The sequence below is a fragment of the Acipenser ruthenus genome, chromosome 9 (assembly GCF_902713425.1).
Source record: "Acipenser ruthenus chromosome 9, fAciRut3.2 maternal haplotype, whole genome shotgun sequence".
Lineage (NCBI taxonomy): Eukaryota > Metazoa > Chordata > Actinopteri > Acipenseriformes > Acipenseridae > Acipenser > Acipenser ruthenus.
Window position 1 is genome coordinate 37,295,318 of NC_081197.1, and position 19,424 is coordinate 37,314,741.

The window sequence follows — 19,424 nt, forward strand, 5'->3', positions numbered from 1 at the left end:
ATATCATTGCACTTTTTTCTACATTTGGCTCTGTTGCATTCACATCTATGATCACAAATAGGTAATATGTTGACATGTTACTAGTTCTGTGTGTACTGTATCAAGAAGAGATCTTGAATACTTTGAAAGATCTGTCTTCTCAAATACCTCCCCTTTTCAGTGTTTGTTTTCATCTGTCAGGTACACCCTCAATAAACCTAACTTTAAAAATGAGAGTTGACAGCTAATATTTTGAGATTCTTCCTAAAACACTTCCAGGTCCTTCTATATACGATCAAAAGAATCTGAGATGATGTGGGGGAAGATTATAAATGTTGCCCATTTGGTGTGGAATGACCCTTATCTAAATCCTGGTGTGTAGTTTTCTACCATTGCTGCTATTGTACAGAATAGTAATTTCTTCTGTAATATGTACCCCTCCCCCCTCCTTGTACAATCATATTGTTTTTTCCTTGCACAGATTTTGCATGGATGTCTCATTGTCTAAGCCCATGTGCATTACACCAGAAGTAGTTTCTTGCCTTTATCAATTAACTTGTTAGGATGTGCTAAGTGGCCAAAGATGGTATTGCAGGAAGCACACCGACAACAGAAGTTTCGTTTGCAAACTTTCGTTTTTTCCTTTTTATTTTTTTAAAGAACTGAACTGAACAAAATCATAACAAAACAAAATCATACATGCAGGATGATTACACTGCTTTTGGCAGTAAAACAACATATATATATATATATATATATATATATATATATATATATATATATATATATAGATATATATATATAGATATATATATAGATATATATATAGATATATATATATATAGATATATATTGTAAAACGCTCGCTGCCACACGGGTTCGTTGCCCCTTTAAAACCACGACCCAACACAAATGAATGGATTTTTTTCCGCACTAACACGCTATTTTTAATTCACACAAAATAAAAACAACACGAAATAAACACCTAACTCCGATTTTTTGGAGCACTGACTATACACGAAAAGTCCCTGACTAACTTGCAGGACAGCTAAGCCGTTTACCTGCCACCACAACACAAACACACAGGTTCACACAGCTTTTTTTTTTTTTTTTTTTTTTTTTTTTTTTTTCAGCCTGCTCGGAAGCAGAGTACCTCATCTGCCTCCTTCTACACAGCAGCCATAAGCAGGCTAGCTGCCTCTCTCAAATACCCTGCACCTGGTCCTAATTTGACAATATTTACCAGGTGCAGGGGATAATTAATAATAAAACAATTAACAAATTAAATTCAACGATTCAACAATTAAACAATAAACCAAAACAATTAAACTAAACAAATGTGCATTCCGCACATGTTTTTCTTCAGGGAGGCTGTCTCACTATATATATATATATATATATATATATATATATATATATATATATATATATATATAGCTGTGTCTAGCCTGGACAACACCCATCTCTCCAAACCCTTCTCCCCATTACTCTGTCACAGCCTTTTATACTGAGGCTGAAATCATGCCTCGCCTTAGAAGAAACCAAAATCAAAACAATTAACTTTAAAAACCAATTACATACAGTTAGCAACTATTATATAAATATATCAAAATGTGAATGTTTATGTACTGTATGATAACTCTTTTCAACAGTTGCAATTTTCAATTAAGCTGAGATCTGTGTAAAACGTCGGTATTTGAAAATATGAAGTGAAATAAGAATGTAAAAGAGTTTCTATACCTATATATATATATATATATATATATATATATATATATATATAGTGTGCAGGCTTATTATACTGTTCTAGTGAAATGAGTCACAAGAGAAAGCAATATATGTAAAAATACTATATATTGACGACAAAGATTTAAAAGCAAACATTTGAAATGCTTTTCAAGTAAGAATTGTTCTATTTGGTTTATGCTTCTTGGCATTTCAAGTCATGCACATGTAACCATGTTAGACACTTGAATATGTTATCCTACAGTGCATAAAAACAGTTCATAGAAATATGTATAGTCATAGTTTTAAAAGTGTACAACACAATTAAATAACATACACAATGCATACACTCTATTTGAATATTGTAAAATATCAAATTCGGCATTACCATCATAATCATAACTTCTAACAATAACAGAACATTACAAATTAGTCAGCAAAATAAAATAAAAACCTTTAAACAAATGTACATACCTCGTGATCTCTAGCTCTGTTCAAATGGTGGCTAAACCTGAAAATGTTTGCCAATGTGGTTGACGACTCACTTTTAACATACTGTTAATGTCAGGTGTACACTTGCAAAAAAGTCCTATGTGAATTCTCTTATGATGTAATTGTATGATAACACTATTGTTCCTATTTTATAATGTATTCAATAACTAGCATTTGCGATTTTGATAAGATTCGTCGGAGGTTAGTTTGAAGCACAATGGCAAACAAGTACTGTCAACAAAATCGTTCAGGAACATGTTAATAAAGTTACATTTTGAATGTTTAGCACCAAAATCACTTCATGGGGCTCAATGTGCCAGTCTGTGACTTTGTTAGCAGTAGTGCTTTGTGCTCTGATCAAAACTGAATCATATAGGTGACAGTAAATTATTTGTATCAGTCTTTCTCCTATTTTATAATCCCCCCTTCCCCCCCCCCAAAAAAAAACAACAACAAACAAACAAAAACCTTTGAATATATTATACTGTAAATAGAATAATGTATGGCTCAGAATGCGTTCACACATGTCTCAGGGCTGCAAGGTACATTATTGATGACTAAGTGATGTGCTATAGTGGTTACATTTTAGAGCATTTTCACTTCTTCTGGATCAGAAGAAACATGTTTTTTTGCTGGCATCAGGTATTGCACTTTCTTCCAAAACCGTGAATTGACTTTCATGGACTCACTGTCCTTCCATTTTACCGTCCCATTGGACTTCACAAGTAGTTGGAGTGACTCCGGTAAGGAGCCTAGATCCTTTAAAGGCTTATACTCAATTAATATGATTTTTATTTTTCTATCAACCAATGCATTATGCAGACCAGTTACTAATTCATATTGTCTTTCTCCGTCCATATTTTCCTCACTCAGAATCATTATTAATCTTCTGCTTTTTTCAATGTATTCCAATACACCATCAACAAAAGCTGAAAAAAAAAACATTATTATTATTATTATTATTATTATTATTATTATTATTATTATTATTATTATTATTATTATTCCAACTACTACTACTATTATTTGTTCTTTCAAGACAAGCAATTTCATATTGAAAATCGTTCTAATCTCTTTTGGTTCCCTAACGTTTAGGGATCCTGATGAGCAAAGGGCATAACATGAATTACAGTAATTACATGTTTTAATCTAGACAGTGTATGCCCAAAGCATTTCCAGCTGAGTAAGCCATCTCCTTGGATGCAGCATGTTCAGTTTTCCGTACACAATACAATAGTGAGTCAAGTCGTCACATGATAAAATATATTGTAATGCAACTGGTCCAGCTGGAACTGGTCCTTCAAAATAAAGATGGGAAGCCAACACTTAAACACAAACGCCTAAGAAGATCTACCAGTCCTGCTGTGGAGCGTCTCACGTTTATTGTGAGGCAAAAGGCAGAAATGACATGAGCATGGGCCTGGTTTCAAACTCAATACACTGTTAAACAATCTCGCAATTTGACCTGAAGTTATTAAGTAACCATTGCAGTATGATGTGATGCGATATAAGGTTCTGAGTACTTGAGGGGAGAGCAGCTCTCTCATTGTGTCATACCAACTTGTACTGTGCAACACCCTATACTAAAATGTACAGAAGCAGGGTTTCAAAACACAAAAAGGGGGAAGTCAGACAGTGCACATTATAGATTAGTCAGGCTGTGTTTTTCCCACACAGTAGTTTTGGAATTGCCAGTGGTGTGTAATCTTCTCAATCATTTTACTTAAAAGCAATATCCAGTTATGTAGCAATCAATTTACATAGTCTGAATACATGCATTTTTCTTTTATAAATCAATGAGCTGGAAATAATGGGTGTTTCAATTCCTGAACAATATTTTAAAAAGTCTTAATATAAGTTTAAATATTAAAAAACTAAATTGCTCAGTTTTCACCCCTCTGACACCATGACTGTCCCCTGACCAAAGCTGAAATTAATATTGTCAGCCCTAAACAATCTTTAAATTTAAAACCAAAAAAGTTAATTGCTCATTATTAATCCTAATAATGCTTTTAATCTGGGTGCACACAATCATTCATATGCAAAACAGGTAATCTGCTGTAAATACTTATTGAACAAGTGGCACGTGGATTGAGCAGCTGAGATAGGACTGTACGTGTACAGTGTAAATTATATTGTAGTTATAAAGTTTTGGCTTGATTTGATTACTGTGTCGAGGAAGGGATGTATGCACACACTTATAGAAAAAGACCTTCAGCTAACTGGGCAGCAGTGTGGAGTAGTGGTTAGGGCTCTGGACACTTGACCGGAGGATTGTGGGTTCAATCCCAGGTGGGGGACACTGTTGCTGTACCCTTGAGCAAGGTACTTTACCTAGATTGCTCCAGTAAAAACCCAACTATATAAATGGGTAACTGTATGTAAAAATAATGTGATATCTTGTAACAATTGTAAGTCGACCTGGGTAAGGGCGTCTGCTAAGAAATAAATAATAATAACTGAAAAAAAGAGTAGGCTGTTCTACAGCAAAGTTACTGTGTTCAAAATACTTTTTTTTATTTTTGTGTCTAATGATCTTGTTTAACAAAAGAAAGACATTCACCAAAAAAAAAGGGTGGGCAGTGAGCAACACAAAGGTCTGGTATGTCGTTCATTTATTCATATTTATTTATGCAATACTTACAACACATTTTAAAATAGAAAGCTGGACAATAATTCAAGAAAAAAAAATATATCAACTGTGCCATATTAGAGTACTGTGCTTTATTCGCAATGTCGATACAGTTGATGTCAACTGCTTTAAAAAAATAAATCATACCTGAGGCACCTCTAGGAATTCCATTCAAGTTAAAAAAAATGCTGTTAAAATGGTGACACCACCACCATTCACCTATCCTGTAAGCCACGGTATTCCTACAGTATATCGTACCACAAATTAGAAATTAAGAAAAGCTGAATAATTCAGCAAATCCAAAAGCAATTATTGGAATTTGTAGTTTCTTGTTTGATTTATACAGTTCACTTGCTTCATTTGTTTAGTGATAAACATAAAAACCCTTACCTCCCCCAGGAAGGACATCTCGCTCATAAATGCACAGCTGGTAACCCAGTTGTTCTTCGAGAACTTTAGGCAGCACCTCAAGCGCAAAAGTCCTTTCCTCTTCAGCACAGGACGAAGTACTACTAGCCTTATCGTAAGTTACATATGCATCATATTCCTTGAAATCTGAAAGATGAGTAAAGTTCAATTTATCAGGTGAAATAACCTGGGAGTAAACACACAAAAAAATACATATTCAAATCACCTTACCTCCAATAGTCTCATCTTTGCCTGTGACGGCTCTGTAGATAAGGACGATATCTACTTTTAGTAATACACAGATAACAATGACTGTGACAATGGTAATCATAAGAACAACTACCATTATAATTCCAGAAGAGAAGGAGCTTTGACTGATGTCTGTAGAAATAACTGGTGAGGGAAAAAAATACAAGAAAATATTAAAGAAAACACCAGCAAAATATTTTATTGTACATCTTTCAAAAGACATTTACCATTACAAATACCAACATAAAGGCATATTTAAAGTTTTACTCTTTGAATGCACTAAAGTTGAGTCACATCCTGTCGAGTTACAATAATTTCAGTTTAACTACTGTGACTCCATACAAACTTTGTGGAAAAACTGTGGGTGTTGACACAACTATGTAAGGGATAAAAAACACCATGGGGTAGATATACTAAGATGGGCCAGTTGCAGCACAAACATACCGCAATTTGCATTTTGGACAGCAATTCGCAAAGTGCACATTTTGTTGTATGTACTAAGAAAAAAATATGTTAATGAAGAGAGCCGCAATATACTAATTTAAATATTATTTGCGTCATCTTAGCGAGAGTTGTGCGACATTATTTTTAAATAAAATAGCGGCAGCTGAGTTGTGGTTTGCTGCAGCAGAGAGTGCCCAAAGGATAACATCTATACATGCAAGGGTGCAAGAATCAAAGTGACATTGTTTTTGTTAAATGTAAACTTCATCTTCTTTCTGTCTTCATTTGACCTATTTTAGTACTGTTATATATATATAAAAAATGAAAGGCAGTTTAATCCCATCAGATTCTATAGTGGCGCCCCAACCTTCACCCCCAAAAAGCTTTTCATACAGTAGCTCCTCACTAAACCGGACATTTTTGTCTGACATAAGGAGGTGTCAGGTTTAAAAACAATACAATAAAATCGCACACACATACATTTACAGTTCTCTGTGTATTTTAAATATAAATTATTCTGCTGAAATAACACTAATGTGTTTTGGGTACACTACACATTCCATTTTGTAAAAATATACATCTGTACAGTAGGCCTATACGATATACAGTACAGTCGTAAAATGAATACCTAGCACACTTTTCTTGTACTTTAGCCTACTGGTAACACAAAATAAATCATGCTGCTGCATTGTACACATTGGTGTACAATGCAAATAAAAGATTATTTTAAATTGAAACTAAATGATTTTAGGGTTTTTTTTTTTTATCTTATTTTATTATTTTTAACTTGGTCTACTTAGTAGCCTAGACAATTAACACATAATAGATCATGGTCCTGTACAGATGCTCAGAATGAGCTGGAGGGGTTAGTGGCATATGTGTGTAGTCTACTGCTCCCAACAGGCTGGAAAAACAAGAAATGTCAGAAATTTGTTTTCAAGGCTTGTAAGTACATCCTGACTTTAGTGAAAATTAGGTACTTGGGTGTTCGTCTCAAAAATACATATAATAACTGGCAACACATGAAAAAAAAGCGGACTGGGAAATGCCAGCAACAATTGCGACTGTTTAAAACATGCTTTCAAAAGTTCTTAACAAACTGATGCAATTGTAAGTGTCGCAATTGCCCGCAGCTTTAGTACATCTCATTACAATATTTTTGATCCCTCATTTGCACTCTCTCCACCCTGTTTTTGCGAATTTCTGCAGGAACGCCCAGAATTACACATTAATTTAAGGCTAAAGTGCAAATAAGAACTGCGGCTGCAAAGCATTCGTTAAAATGATGCTAACAGCGTTGCGTTTATTTAGTACATTTCACACTTCACTTCTGACTGGTTTGCATGTGGTTTGCAATGATTGTGACAAACACAACACTTTAGTACATCTACCCCTTAAGTGTTGAATCTGTAAAAATAATTCACTGTTTCGAGTGCGGTTAGGTACGAGAAACTGTGGATTATTTTCTTACCGATTCAACACTTTGAATTGTTTAAGCCACTTGAAACATTTCTTCCTAATTGATACTCCTTCGATAACGAGATTCAATTGATTGTTCATTTGGTAATATGATTTGGTTTTCGCTCCTTTGTTATGCCAAGTTCAAACAGTTCAAATGTTTGTCTCTCACATTGCGCAAATGTTGTCGTGAGTTCTTCAGTGTTTGAGTTTGAAATCACTCTTACACAGTCAAAAGTGTCTGTTATAAGTGAAGATAGTAGTGGGGACTATGTTTTAGATGTAGAACATATACGTGGCATTAGAAAAATAAGAATGGAAAATAAACAAAGCAGAGAGTAAAGTTATTGATCGTTTTGCCAAACCTAAAACAGATAAAGAACTAAATATCTTTGCAGCGATCGGTTTTTGAGAAGTACTCAGGCAAAATGTAAGTGGGCTGTAAGCTTGTTTGAACAATGGTTAAATGAAAGAAATGCAAAAGCTGACTTTACATCTAACATTCATGTGATTAATGGGGATGTACTAAGTGATGATGAAATTGCTGTTCCTGAACCTGTCCTGAAGAAAGGTGAAATAAAAATTAGAAGGGGGGGATGTTTATGTGGAAGTTAATTTGTAATTATGAAAACTTGTTTTTACATTGTTAATGTATAATTGTATTACTTTTATTTAACAATATGAAATGTTAAACTGAAATCACAGGCCCTTTTCTGTTATGTTTGAAATGTGTAAAACTATAATTAACTATTTGTTGAAAGTGGTATTCGCTTTTCTGTTGAATTGTTCTGACTGTAGTTTCGTTGACGAATCAACAATGTTCTGTGGCTTCGTAGCACAAACTGTGGATTAGTTAATCAGCATATCTGCCCCGCATTCCCCTTCTCTTCAAAGCCACACAGCCGCTTTTAATTAGAAGATTCGTAGAATTAATCAATCAAAAGGTCAAAGTCAAATGTTTTTAAATTGTTAACTTGCCATTCAACTTATGTACGTTTCGATACAAATGTTGACATTCTAACTGGGGATTGCAAATTGAGCACATTGTTTTATTTTTTGTGTTTAATTGAATGTCAGCAATGCCCAGGTACTAGGTAACAATCACTCCAGCATGCATGTTTTTTTTGTCTATAAAAAGAAACCATTTAGACATGTGAAATATTTTCGGTCAGATATCCTATTGTAGCCGATTCCACTGCAGTTGTATTAAAAAAAAAATCTACGCCAGAACTCGTTAGTAAAATCAAATTAAAACGTTTAGTCTTTTTGTTTGTCTGCAGGTACAGTATATATTCATAAAGGTGTGACATTTACAGTAGTTATATAAAATCAATGAAAATATGAACAATTCCTTATTGTATATTATTAAACTGACTGAATCCTACCTTTTTTTTTTATTAAGACGATTGATCCATTTCCACCCTTCGTAGTGCTACTTAGTATGCAGTCATATTTCATATTGAGGTGTTCTTCTTGAACATTTTTAAATATTAATGGTGATATCATCCGATATGAATTATGAGGTTGCGTTTCTGTATGTTCTTTACTGAAAAAACAAAACACAGACTGCTTTAGAACAGTAGCAATACAAAACAAAGGGTGTAAAAAAAACACATCACATCCAATTATCAAATTAAACTTCATAAAACACAGGGCTGAATTTTCTTGGTAACTTATGTTGCATGCCAAGTAATATGGCAATTTTGGTTATACAGAGATATCATGTAGAACATGCTGGGATACTGGAATATACCACTATGTGCATTGTTATTTTTACCAATGTTCCAATAAACTCATTTGTCATAAACAGTACATACGTTCCATCTTCTGAACATACATGGTTGTTGTCCTCACACTCAGGAAGAAAGGAATCGTTCTTTTGCCAATACAGAGTTACCAATTCGTCATTTTTATACAGAATTGCTGTGCAGTTGATTGTTGTTTCTTTACCTAAACAGTTCATGGTATACAAATACCATAACAAAGAAAAACAACAAAAATACAAAAAGATGTACAGTTTTATTCCTCAACAGTCATGGTATAGTGCTTGAAAATAAGAAAATGACCTAAACATGCTTCACTTTTTATCTGGTCCCCTTTACAGTAGAAGTTGTACAATATTGAATGTTTGTTTACTAAAGTAGAATTGCTCCCTTACAACATCTCCAAATATCACATTGCAGGGAATGGAGCGGTAGCAATCCCACTGTAGCAGGCTGATTTAATTACGTATTGGTGTATAATGATATCCTTAGAGGTTTTACCAGTGTTATAAATAAAATCTGCTCAGCGTGTTCAGAACTGAAACAAACTGCAAGTACAGTAGCATTATAACATCTGTAGAACAGTAGACAAAAGTTTAGCATCGCTTAGGATTTTAGGATTGAGACATAATACAAATAAAAATAAACTATAGGAACATTTAGAACTTGTATTTAACATCATGTGATCAAAGAAACTACAAAATATCACAAAATTATATTGGAAGCCATAATACTACAGTATTTCATGTTAGCTTTCGAAATGTCAGATATTCCCATTTTTGTCAGCTTTTCGTTAAGTATATGGAAAACTAAGAAACGGTATGTAATTCAATATGTTAACGTAACATTATTCAGCAGGTTTCATTCGACTTCATGTAGCAAAATTAGATAATTCTATAGGGTGATGCAAACCCTTTGGCCATAGCTGTAGGCCACTCAAATGTGCATCATTTCATAGTTACATACCTATTTCTACTTCAATTTTAACCATTCCAATAGGAAATGTCATCTTAGGGTCCATACTTTCAGGAGAATCTAAAGGAATAAATGAATAGATTCAATAGAATTGGTACATATTCAAATGTAATTTTTATTTTATTATTACCACATATTTCACTACTGCACATTTAAGAAAGCTATTATTTAATTACCATATCTTTGTTAGTTCTATAAGAGACACAGGAACCTTACCTTTTACAACCAGGTTTATTGTTTTTGATATATTGTATTCTTTTCCATCATATTCAACAGAATATATGCAGGTGTAATGCCCAGCGTGTATTTTTTGTGTTCTTGCAATATGCATTTTCTTTTTGGATGTAATTATTTGATCGCAGTCCTTTAGAAAAAAAAAAGTGTATGTCATATACCATTTTTTCAGAAAAGAAAAATCTGAAATACTACATACAACCTAGATTTATATTAGCCATATTAAAGCTGAGGAACAGCACACAATAACGAGACATGCTGAAACATTTAAATCCTCATCTTTTGGAGCAACAATTTTCTCAGTGCTTAAATAGAAGTGTTAAGTGGTTTATTCTATATTAGATACATTTTAAACTGTTACGAAATTAAATTAAATCTAGCATCAGGAAACCTTCATGGGAAGCATATGTCGGGTCTATAGCTGACAGACCCAAAGCATGCTATTTTTGAACTGCTACCCCAGAATACTGTTCAAACATGCCATTTGCAATTTAGGAGTGTGATATTTAAGGGTGCACAACATAGAATAGATCATCCATAGCCTCATTTATAATCTGAATTTGATCGATTTCCCCTTTATCTTGTATTTTTGGTTTACTTGTATTTGTATGTTTACTTCTATCTGCATGTGCCAAATTAATTTAAAAATTCATGAAAACAAGCCAAAGATCATCAGCAAAAGAAAATGGAGGACCAGTGAAACCATTGCTGACCTTATTAAGAGATAATAAAAAGGATATCGCTAGCACTAGCATTATGAAATAAGACAGGTACCTTCACCCATGTTACACGATGCTTAGTACTGGAGAACAGTTCCATCTCTGGACAGATGAGATTAGTGGCCTTGTTTACAAAACTGGAATGTAAGTATTCATAATTTTTGTTGTAGCACTTTCCATTGTACACTTCCAACTCAAGTTGTTCGGATGCAACAATATCTGTTTCATTTCTGTGTTACACAAGAAAATAATACATTGAAAGAATGAATCATTAAATTGTACATTGGAGTGTTCAATTAAAGTAAAAAAAATAAAGACTTTGGTCTATTCAAGTGACCTTAACAGTAGCTGTTCTAAAAACCATCACTGCCTCGATAATTAAGAAAGTGCATGTGAATAAAATCACCTGAGTCCACTTCCTGAGCACTAAGAAAAAAGAACATTGGCCTAAATGGTAACCACAAGCATCCGTACTTACCTTAGAGTGCACTTATACACTCCAGTATTGCTTAATGTAACTCCCAGCAATCTGAGGGTATTGAATTCAAAGAACACCTTCTCTGTTTGTGTGAGTTTCAAAAACCCACTACTTGTATTTACACTCCATTCAACTGTATAACCAAAATTCTGTAGCTCACTCCAACTTCGTGTGTTCTCTTTGCAAGTTAAAATGGCAATTTCTCCTTCAAGAGCACCAATATGTAATCCAGAACACCAACCAATGCCTGAAAAATAATAACACAAATGATCTTCCTTCAAAGAAGGTGATGCAGCTAAAAGGGTTATACACTATTGCTTAATGCTTTTAAAACTTTTTGCGTTTTCTAAAAAAAAATATGTTCCTATTTTTGTTTACTTTTTTCTAACCTTATTTAGTGTATAAGGAAGAACGGCAGCTTTACACATTACTGAAAATATAATTAATATGTTTTCATTTTGATGAATATACTACAAGCTTGATTAGCCACAGTGTACAGGTAATAAGCTCCAGTGTGTCTTATTAAACTCATAGTGAAACCAGGAATGGATCAAGCTGCTATGCAATGGGAGTCTTATTTCCATCCCTGAATAATGTACTAGAATAGAAAATGTTTTTACCTTTACAAATTTCTAAAATAATCACCAGAATTCCAAGCTGTTCCTTTAGATGCATTGTCTGGGGGAAAAAGAAATGATGTAAACAACATTACATGACTGTATTTTATCCATTTTATAACATTTGTACTAAAAGATATATTTTAATATTTCAAAAATGATTATATGTTATCATCACACATTAATATCTAGCCTAGTGAGAGCAGCATATTATAAAATACATACATTTCTTCAGTTTACTGCGACAGGGATATAATGGAGGCAGTTGTATGAACTCACAGTATGTATGTGTACTGTAACACTTGTATCCAGAAACTAATTATCCAATTGGGGTGGAACTTGGCATTAATATTATGGGGGATGTCTGTCCATACATTTGTCCACCTGTATGTCATACTTAAATTTTTACATGTATCTTGAAAACACAAGAAGTTTTTGATACTATTTCACTATGATACTAACACCTTGTACGCATACCTAACGGTCTTAATTAACATCCAATTTTCAACTAGTCATGCTGTTCTGTAGATATTGTTGATGTATATAGTACACGTCATAGCCATTCACTTTTTCATCATACTGACTGCTCTAATCTTTATTTTTTTAACAGCCGTGGTGAGGATGCAGGTATGCGACATACAGTACTTGTTTCACTTATAAGAATGACCATCAACAGCTCACTCTTCCCATTTGAGAGTTCATTGGCCATTCTCATTCATGTAACACTACAATACCATGAACATGCACTGAGTATCCTCCATTTATTATAGCAGGCCATGAAAAAAAGATAAATACTTCTGTCTATTTAAATTGTTTATTATAAATATGAAAGTGTTAAAGATGTGTGTGCAGTTACAGCTTTTGTTCAGATGTATTAAACTTAAGGCAGTCTCAGTCACTCATTACATAGACTCTCACTAATCTGAACCCATTAGTGATTGGTTTTAGATACTGATATCTGTACCATACTAAAAAGCTTTTTCTGAAGGGTTTTCTGTACTGCAGTACTATGTCAGCAGCTTACATCCCCTGCCTTGACTGAACATTCAGACTTAGAGCTATCAAGCTATGAGTATGATGAACATGTTAATGACCATGACATACTATGTATAAACGGTATATATAGAAGAACAGAATACTGGAAGAATAGTCAACTCAAATGTATTAATAATATTGGGGGAAAGAAACCTGCATCTATTTTTTTCTGAAACAAAAACAATAAAAAAGAACTAGCAAGAAACAACTTAAAACAGTGATTCGCTGCCTCTAGATGCACCCGTAATTATGTTGTTTCTGGATAGTTTTGTAATACTGTCACTGTATTTTTTAGAGGAGGGAGGAGGGAGTTTCAGAGGAGGGAGGGAGCACATAATCTCAGCTCAGAAAACTGGCAAGCTCCACTCCGGAGACGGTGTTGTGTAATATTCTGCATCCCCTGACTGACGCATGAGCAGTTTCGTTTTTAGTTGTGATCTGACTCCTGTGCGCCTGATTGTTTTGAACAGGAGGATTGCACGTTCATGAGTCATCACCCAACAGTGCACGCTTGTGTGAGTAAGAGTAATTTGCTCATGGCAATCTTTTTTACATTATATATATATATATATATATATATATATATATATATATATATATATATATATATATATATAGATAGATAGATAGATAGATAGATAGATAGATAGATAGATAGATAAATTTACATTATATATATATATATATAGATAGATAGATAGATAGATAGATAGATAGATAGATGCATTGGTTTACAAATAGTTTAAATATGAATCGTGTATGTTTTGCCATTTGAAAATAAAGCTACGCAATGAATTTAACTGAAATATATTTTAAACTGAAGAATTGTAGTCGTGTTTTATGAAGGGTAACGTGCGGCAATCAGTCAGGGGATGCAGAATTCAAGGGGATGCAAAATATTACACAACACCCGAGCATGGCCAACCCTAGTTTGTATACTTTAAATAGTTTCTTTGATACCTTTTAGTCTTCTGAGTTAACTAGTGTGCATATTTCATATTTCAGAACTAATGATACAACTACACAAAAACACTAGGGCAGCAGTGTGGAGTAGTGGTTAGGGCTCTGGACTCTTGACCAGAGGGTCATAGGTTCAATCCCAGGTGGGGGACACTGCTGCTGTACCCTTGAGCAAGGTACTTTACCTAGATTGCTCCAGTAAAAACCCAACTGTATAAATGGGTAATTGTATGTAAAAAATATGTATGTAGAAAATAATTTAATTGTCTGTAAAAATAATGTTATATCTTGTAACAATTGTAAGTCACCCTGGATAAGGGTGTCTGCTAAGAAATAAATTATAATAAAAAAATAAAAAAACACCCGAGATTAGAAATCGTGTCAGTAATTTGCTTGCATAATATTAAATAGTCTATATTCCTTGTTTTTATAATCGACATGATCTCAGATTAGCTATGACAGACCTGACAATTGTCCGTATAGGGTGAAGATTAGCCGAGGACTGTTCTCATCCGAGGTGAGGAATACCCCTGGCTAGTTCTCTGTGGTTTGGAATATTATACTGTGTGTCTTGGTAGTTAGATAATAGCTTTTACATCTTAAAATCGGGCTACGTAACATTGGGTTATCTTTAGGCTACACTAAATAATCGTGGTGCTTGCAAGGATTTAAAAAGGAAATGCTTTTATTAATCCAGAGAGACTGTTTATCTGATACATTATTAAAAAGTATAAACTGTATCTTATATTATTTGCCAAATTCTCTAAATCAATATATCTATATAAAAACAAACATAAATAGACGCCTCTGCGTTTATTTTACTGTACAGTATGTTCCAAATGCATTTTAATTTTAACTTTCATTGAACTCAACTATTTTACCATAGACCCACTTTTTAAATTATCATTATTACAAGCGTTCTTACCTTATTAATGTGATGGCAATGGCTTCGGCAAACACTTTAAATGCAGCTGTTAGACAAATTTACTCAACTAGTTATGACAGTTTCTTTTTATAAAGTCGGGACCAGTTCCTATTAATTGTTATAAATTCATGTGAAGTTCCTGTAGATGAAATTGAAACACAACTAAAACAGTCGGTAGGCGGAGCACCCCCGTCCCCCAGCTCCAGAGTTTTTTTTTTTTTTTTTTTTTTTTTTTTAACTGTAGGAATTTCCGTGAATCAAACCATAAACCTCAACAATGTCAAAAGTCGCAGAAAGTATTTTTTTAAAGCACCCTTTCCGTTGAAATGAAAGTTAAATGTTTCCTACAAACTATAGTTGCTTTCATGCTTTTAAATACAGTTTTAAAACATTAAACTTAGCTATGACAATCTTGATATATTTTTAACTAAATCATATAATTAGAGACCGATACATAGAATAAATATTTACCACTTACATAAATAAGACATCGTAAGGCGCTGCCACTTTTTCTGTCTGCAAATGCAGGCTCAAGCCTGGCAAACTTTGTTTCACCATTGTTCACGTAAGCGTCAGTTGGTTGAAGGGTACCAAAATGATATATTGTTCCAGTGAACTTAAATAACCAATAGCCATACATAGCTAATTTATAAACAATTTCAAAGTAACGGTTCGTTTTTTTTTCCCCTATATGTTCACCACCCGACTTGAATTTATAATGTACATTGTTAACTTTGATACTTCGGTATGTTTACCCTATGTTTGCCTTTATTATAAATAAATATATGTACTATTAAATTATTATAATACTATATATATATATATATATATATATATATATATATATATATATATATATATATATATATATATATATATATATATATTCAAAAAAATACTTCAGGATCTGTAACAACAGTACATTTAACAAAGAGCATAGCAAACAATTAAACACTAAACATTTAATTAGATATCCGTCTGGATATCAGCTATATTTATTAGCAAAAACAACAAGCTTTAAAACAGTTTATCAAAACATACTCACAATAATACTGATACATTTCTCATGTTTAAAAATAAGGTGTAGCTACCAAGGTAACAGCCCAGCCTTTTTTTAGAATGTGCAATGTGGGTTATAGGAAGTGGTTGAGTGTGTTTTTTGCTGATGAACAACACAAATAACTTGTCTATTTGCTCTCTCTGGGAAATTTGAGTGAAGCTTCATGCAAAATATTTCATCCTAAACACACATCTTTGGAAATTTTAGATATTATAAAGTATTTATTTTTATTATTATTATTATTTATTTCTTAGCAGACGCCCTTATCCAGGGCGACTTACAATCGTAAGCAAAAACATTTCAAGCATTACAATACAAGTAATACAATAAGAGCAAGAAATACAATAACTTTTGTTCAAGTAAAGTACAAGTTTGACAAACCACAATTCAATAATACAGCAGGTAATAGTGATAGTTACATCAGGATATGATTAAATAGTGATAGTTACATCAGGATGTGATTAAATACAAAGTACTACAGGTTAAACACTTGGCAGATTACAGTATTCTGAAGTACAGGATTAAATGCAGTAAAATAGGGGCTGATAACAGCAAAATAAAGCACATTTACATGAAGGGTGATAGTGTCCCAGGATACAAACAGAGGAGTTCTACAGGTGCTCTTTGAAGAGGTGACTCTTAAGGAGGCGCCGGAATGTGGTCAGGGACTGGGCAGTCCTGACATCTGTAGGAAGGTCATTCCACCACTGCGGAGCAAGGGTGGAGAAGGAGCGGGCTTTGGAGGCAGGGGAGCGTAGCGGTGGTAGAGCTAGTCTTCTAGTGCAGGCGGAGCGGAGAAGTCGAGTGGGGGTGTAGGGAGAGATGAGGGTCTGGAGGTAGCTGGGTGCAGACTAGTTAAGGCATCTGTAGGCTAGTACAAGAGTCTTGAACTGGATGCGAGCGGTGATCGGGAGCCAGTGGAGCGAGCGGAGTAGTGGAGTAGCGTGGGCGAAGCGAGGCAGAGAGAACACCAGGCGGGCAGCAGAGTTCTGGATGAGCTGGAGCGGACAGGTGGCGGACGCAGGGAGGCCAGCCAGGAGGGAGTTGCAGTAGTCTAGGCGGGAGAGTACCAGGGCCTGGACCAGGAGCTGGGTAGCATAGTTGGTGAGGAAGGGTCGGATTCTTCGGATGTTGCTCAGGAAGAATCGGCAAGTGCGTGCCAGAGTGGAGATGTGCTGGGAATAAGAGAGGCAGGGGTCCAGGGTGACTCCAAGGTTCTTAGCTGAGGAAAAGGGAGAGAGTGTGGTAGATTCCAGAGGAACAGAGATAGAGAGATCAGAGGAGGGGGAGGAGGAGGGAAAGAAAAGGAGGTCAGATTTAGAGAGGTTGAGTTTGAGGTGATGCGAGTGCATCCAGGAGGAAATAGCAGACAGACAGGTAGAGATACGGGAGGAGATGGTGGAGTCAGAGGTGGGGAAGGAGAGGAAAATCTGAGCATCATCAGCATAGAAATGGTATGAGAAACCATAGGATGCGATGAGGGGGCCCAGGGAGCGGGTGTAGAGAGAGAACAGGAGAGGACCCAAGACTGACCCTTGGGGGACTCCAGTTAAGAGAGGGTGAGGTGTGGAGGTTGCTCCACGCCAGGTTACCTGGTAAGTGCGGTTGGAGAGGTAGGAGGAGAACCAGGCCAGAGCAGTGCCAGAGATCCCCAGGTCAGCAAGAGATGATAGTAGAATAGAGTGATCAACAGTGTCAAAGGCAGCAGAGAGGTCGAGGAGAATTAGGACAGAGGAGAGAGAGGCAGCTCGGGCATATTTAAGTGAGTTGGTGACAGACAGGAGGGCGGTTTCAGTGGAGTGAGCAGAGCGGAAGCCAGATTGGAGAGGGTCAAGCAGAGAGTGGTTGGACAAGAAAGCAGAGAGCTGGCGGTGTACAGTCCGCTCGAGGGTTTTGGAGAGGAAGGGTAGGAGGGAGACAGGACGGTAGCTCTGGAGGGAGGTGGGGTCAAGGGTAGGTTTTTTGAGGAGGGGAGTGATCGAGGCTTTTTTGAAGGCAGAGGGGAAGATACCAGAAAGTAGAGAGGTGTTGAGGAGGGAGGAGATGAAGGGGAGTAGAGCAGGAGCAGCAGCTTGAAAGAGGTGAGTGGGGAGGGGGTCCAAGACACACGTGGTGGGTTTGTGACCCTGGAGCAGGGAGGAGAGGTCAGAGTCTGAGAGGGGCAAGAAGGTGGAGAAGGAGGGTGAGTTAGTAGGGGTTGCAGTGGGTGTAGGAGTTGGAGCGGGAGGGGGTGCGGGGGAGGGAGAGGTGTTAAAGAGTTTGCGGATATCTGAAATTTTAGAAGAGAAGAAGGAGGCAAAGTCATCAGGGGAGATAGAGGGAAATTAAATATAATTTCCCAAAATTAAAAGACTGCTGACTGTGCACTCTTTGTCTTTTTCATTTCCCCTACATCACGAGCTGAATGCATGACTACCAAGTCTTGTTTTCCTTCTTCTGAAAGAATGTGGATTTATGCTGATTCCATTGCTCTGACTAGCATCAGCAGGTTAAAGTCTTTATATAGAGCGTATCTGAGTTATTCATAATTTGCACATTTCAAAATGGAACCTTTTTCACAGGTTTATAAAAAAAAACTGAATATAACAGGAATCGGGCATCTCGTTACATATATAGTTTATACAAATTGGCAGCACAACCACCAACATAGCTTTGAAAATATCTCTTTGCTTGCAAAACCCTGTCCTAAAAAACCCCAAAAACCCACCAGGTTTTGAACAGTTGCTTGTTATGGAGTAGAAAATGGCCACTGTTTTGCAGGTGCTAGTCGATGAAGTGTGAAGTGGTCTCCAATCATTAAGAGGACTGCGGTATTATGCCAGCATAATAATTTGCCTGGAACATCAAAAGGGGATCTAAATTGTTTGTCCATAACTTTAAATACCAAGTAGCTTCAAAAGACATTTCTTTCCCTTCCCTTTTTCTGATATCTGCGATGGTTCTGAATAGTTTTGAGCTCTCGAATATTGAGTTTTACTTCTTCTTTTGTATGGTCCAAGACCTTGCTTCTTTGCCCTTCACAGCACAGCGCTTCCTCGCGCCAGTTAGTGAAGTTTCATTGTCCCTTTAGATTGACCCATCACTTTGTTTTTCAAAAGTAGAGCTTCTGCAGTTTTTAGTGCTGGTTTATTTGAGTAATACTTTAATGAGTACATTTAGTAAAATAAAAAAAATTAAAATTAGTGTTATTTTAATGTTTACAATCTAATTGACTGGCCAGTCTGTATTGTACTTGTTACATCAGATACAGCAACAACTTACACAATCTGAT

General features: G+C 35.4%; 1 protein-coding gene across 1 annotated transcript; it reads right to left on the reverse strand.

Moving 5' to 3' along the window:
* Positions 1 to 776: 776 nt before the first annotated feature.
* On the reverse strand, positions 777 to 15,223 carry LOC117405673 (interleukin-18 receptor 1-like). The gene is made up of 11 exons (XM_034008910.3): positions 15,094 to 15,223; positions 12,177 to 12,234; positions 11,557 to 11,803; positions 11,134 to 11,308; positions 10,342 to 10,489; positions 10,117 to 10,185; positions 9,205 to 9,337; positions 8,773 to 8,933; positions 5,468 to 5,629; positions 5,219 to 5,383; positions 777 to 3,125 (listed from the first exon to the last, which is right to left on the reverse strand). Exons 2-11 carry the CDS (start codon positions 12,229 to 12,231, stop codon positions 2,782 to 2,784), a joined length of 1,659 nt encoding a protein of 552 aa, XP_033864801.3. The 5' UTR covers positions 12,232 to 12,234; positions 15,094 to 15,223; the 3' UTR covers positions 777 to 2,781.
* Positions 15,224 to 19,424: the final 4,201 nt, after the last annotated feature.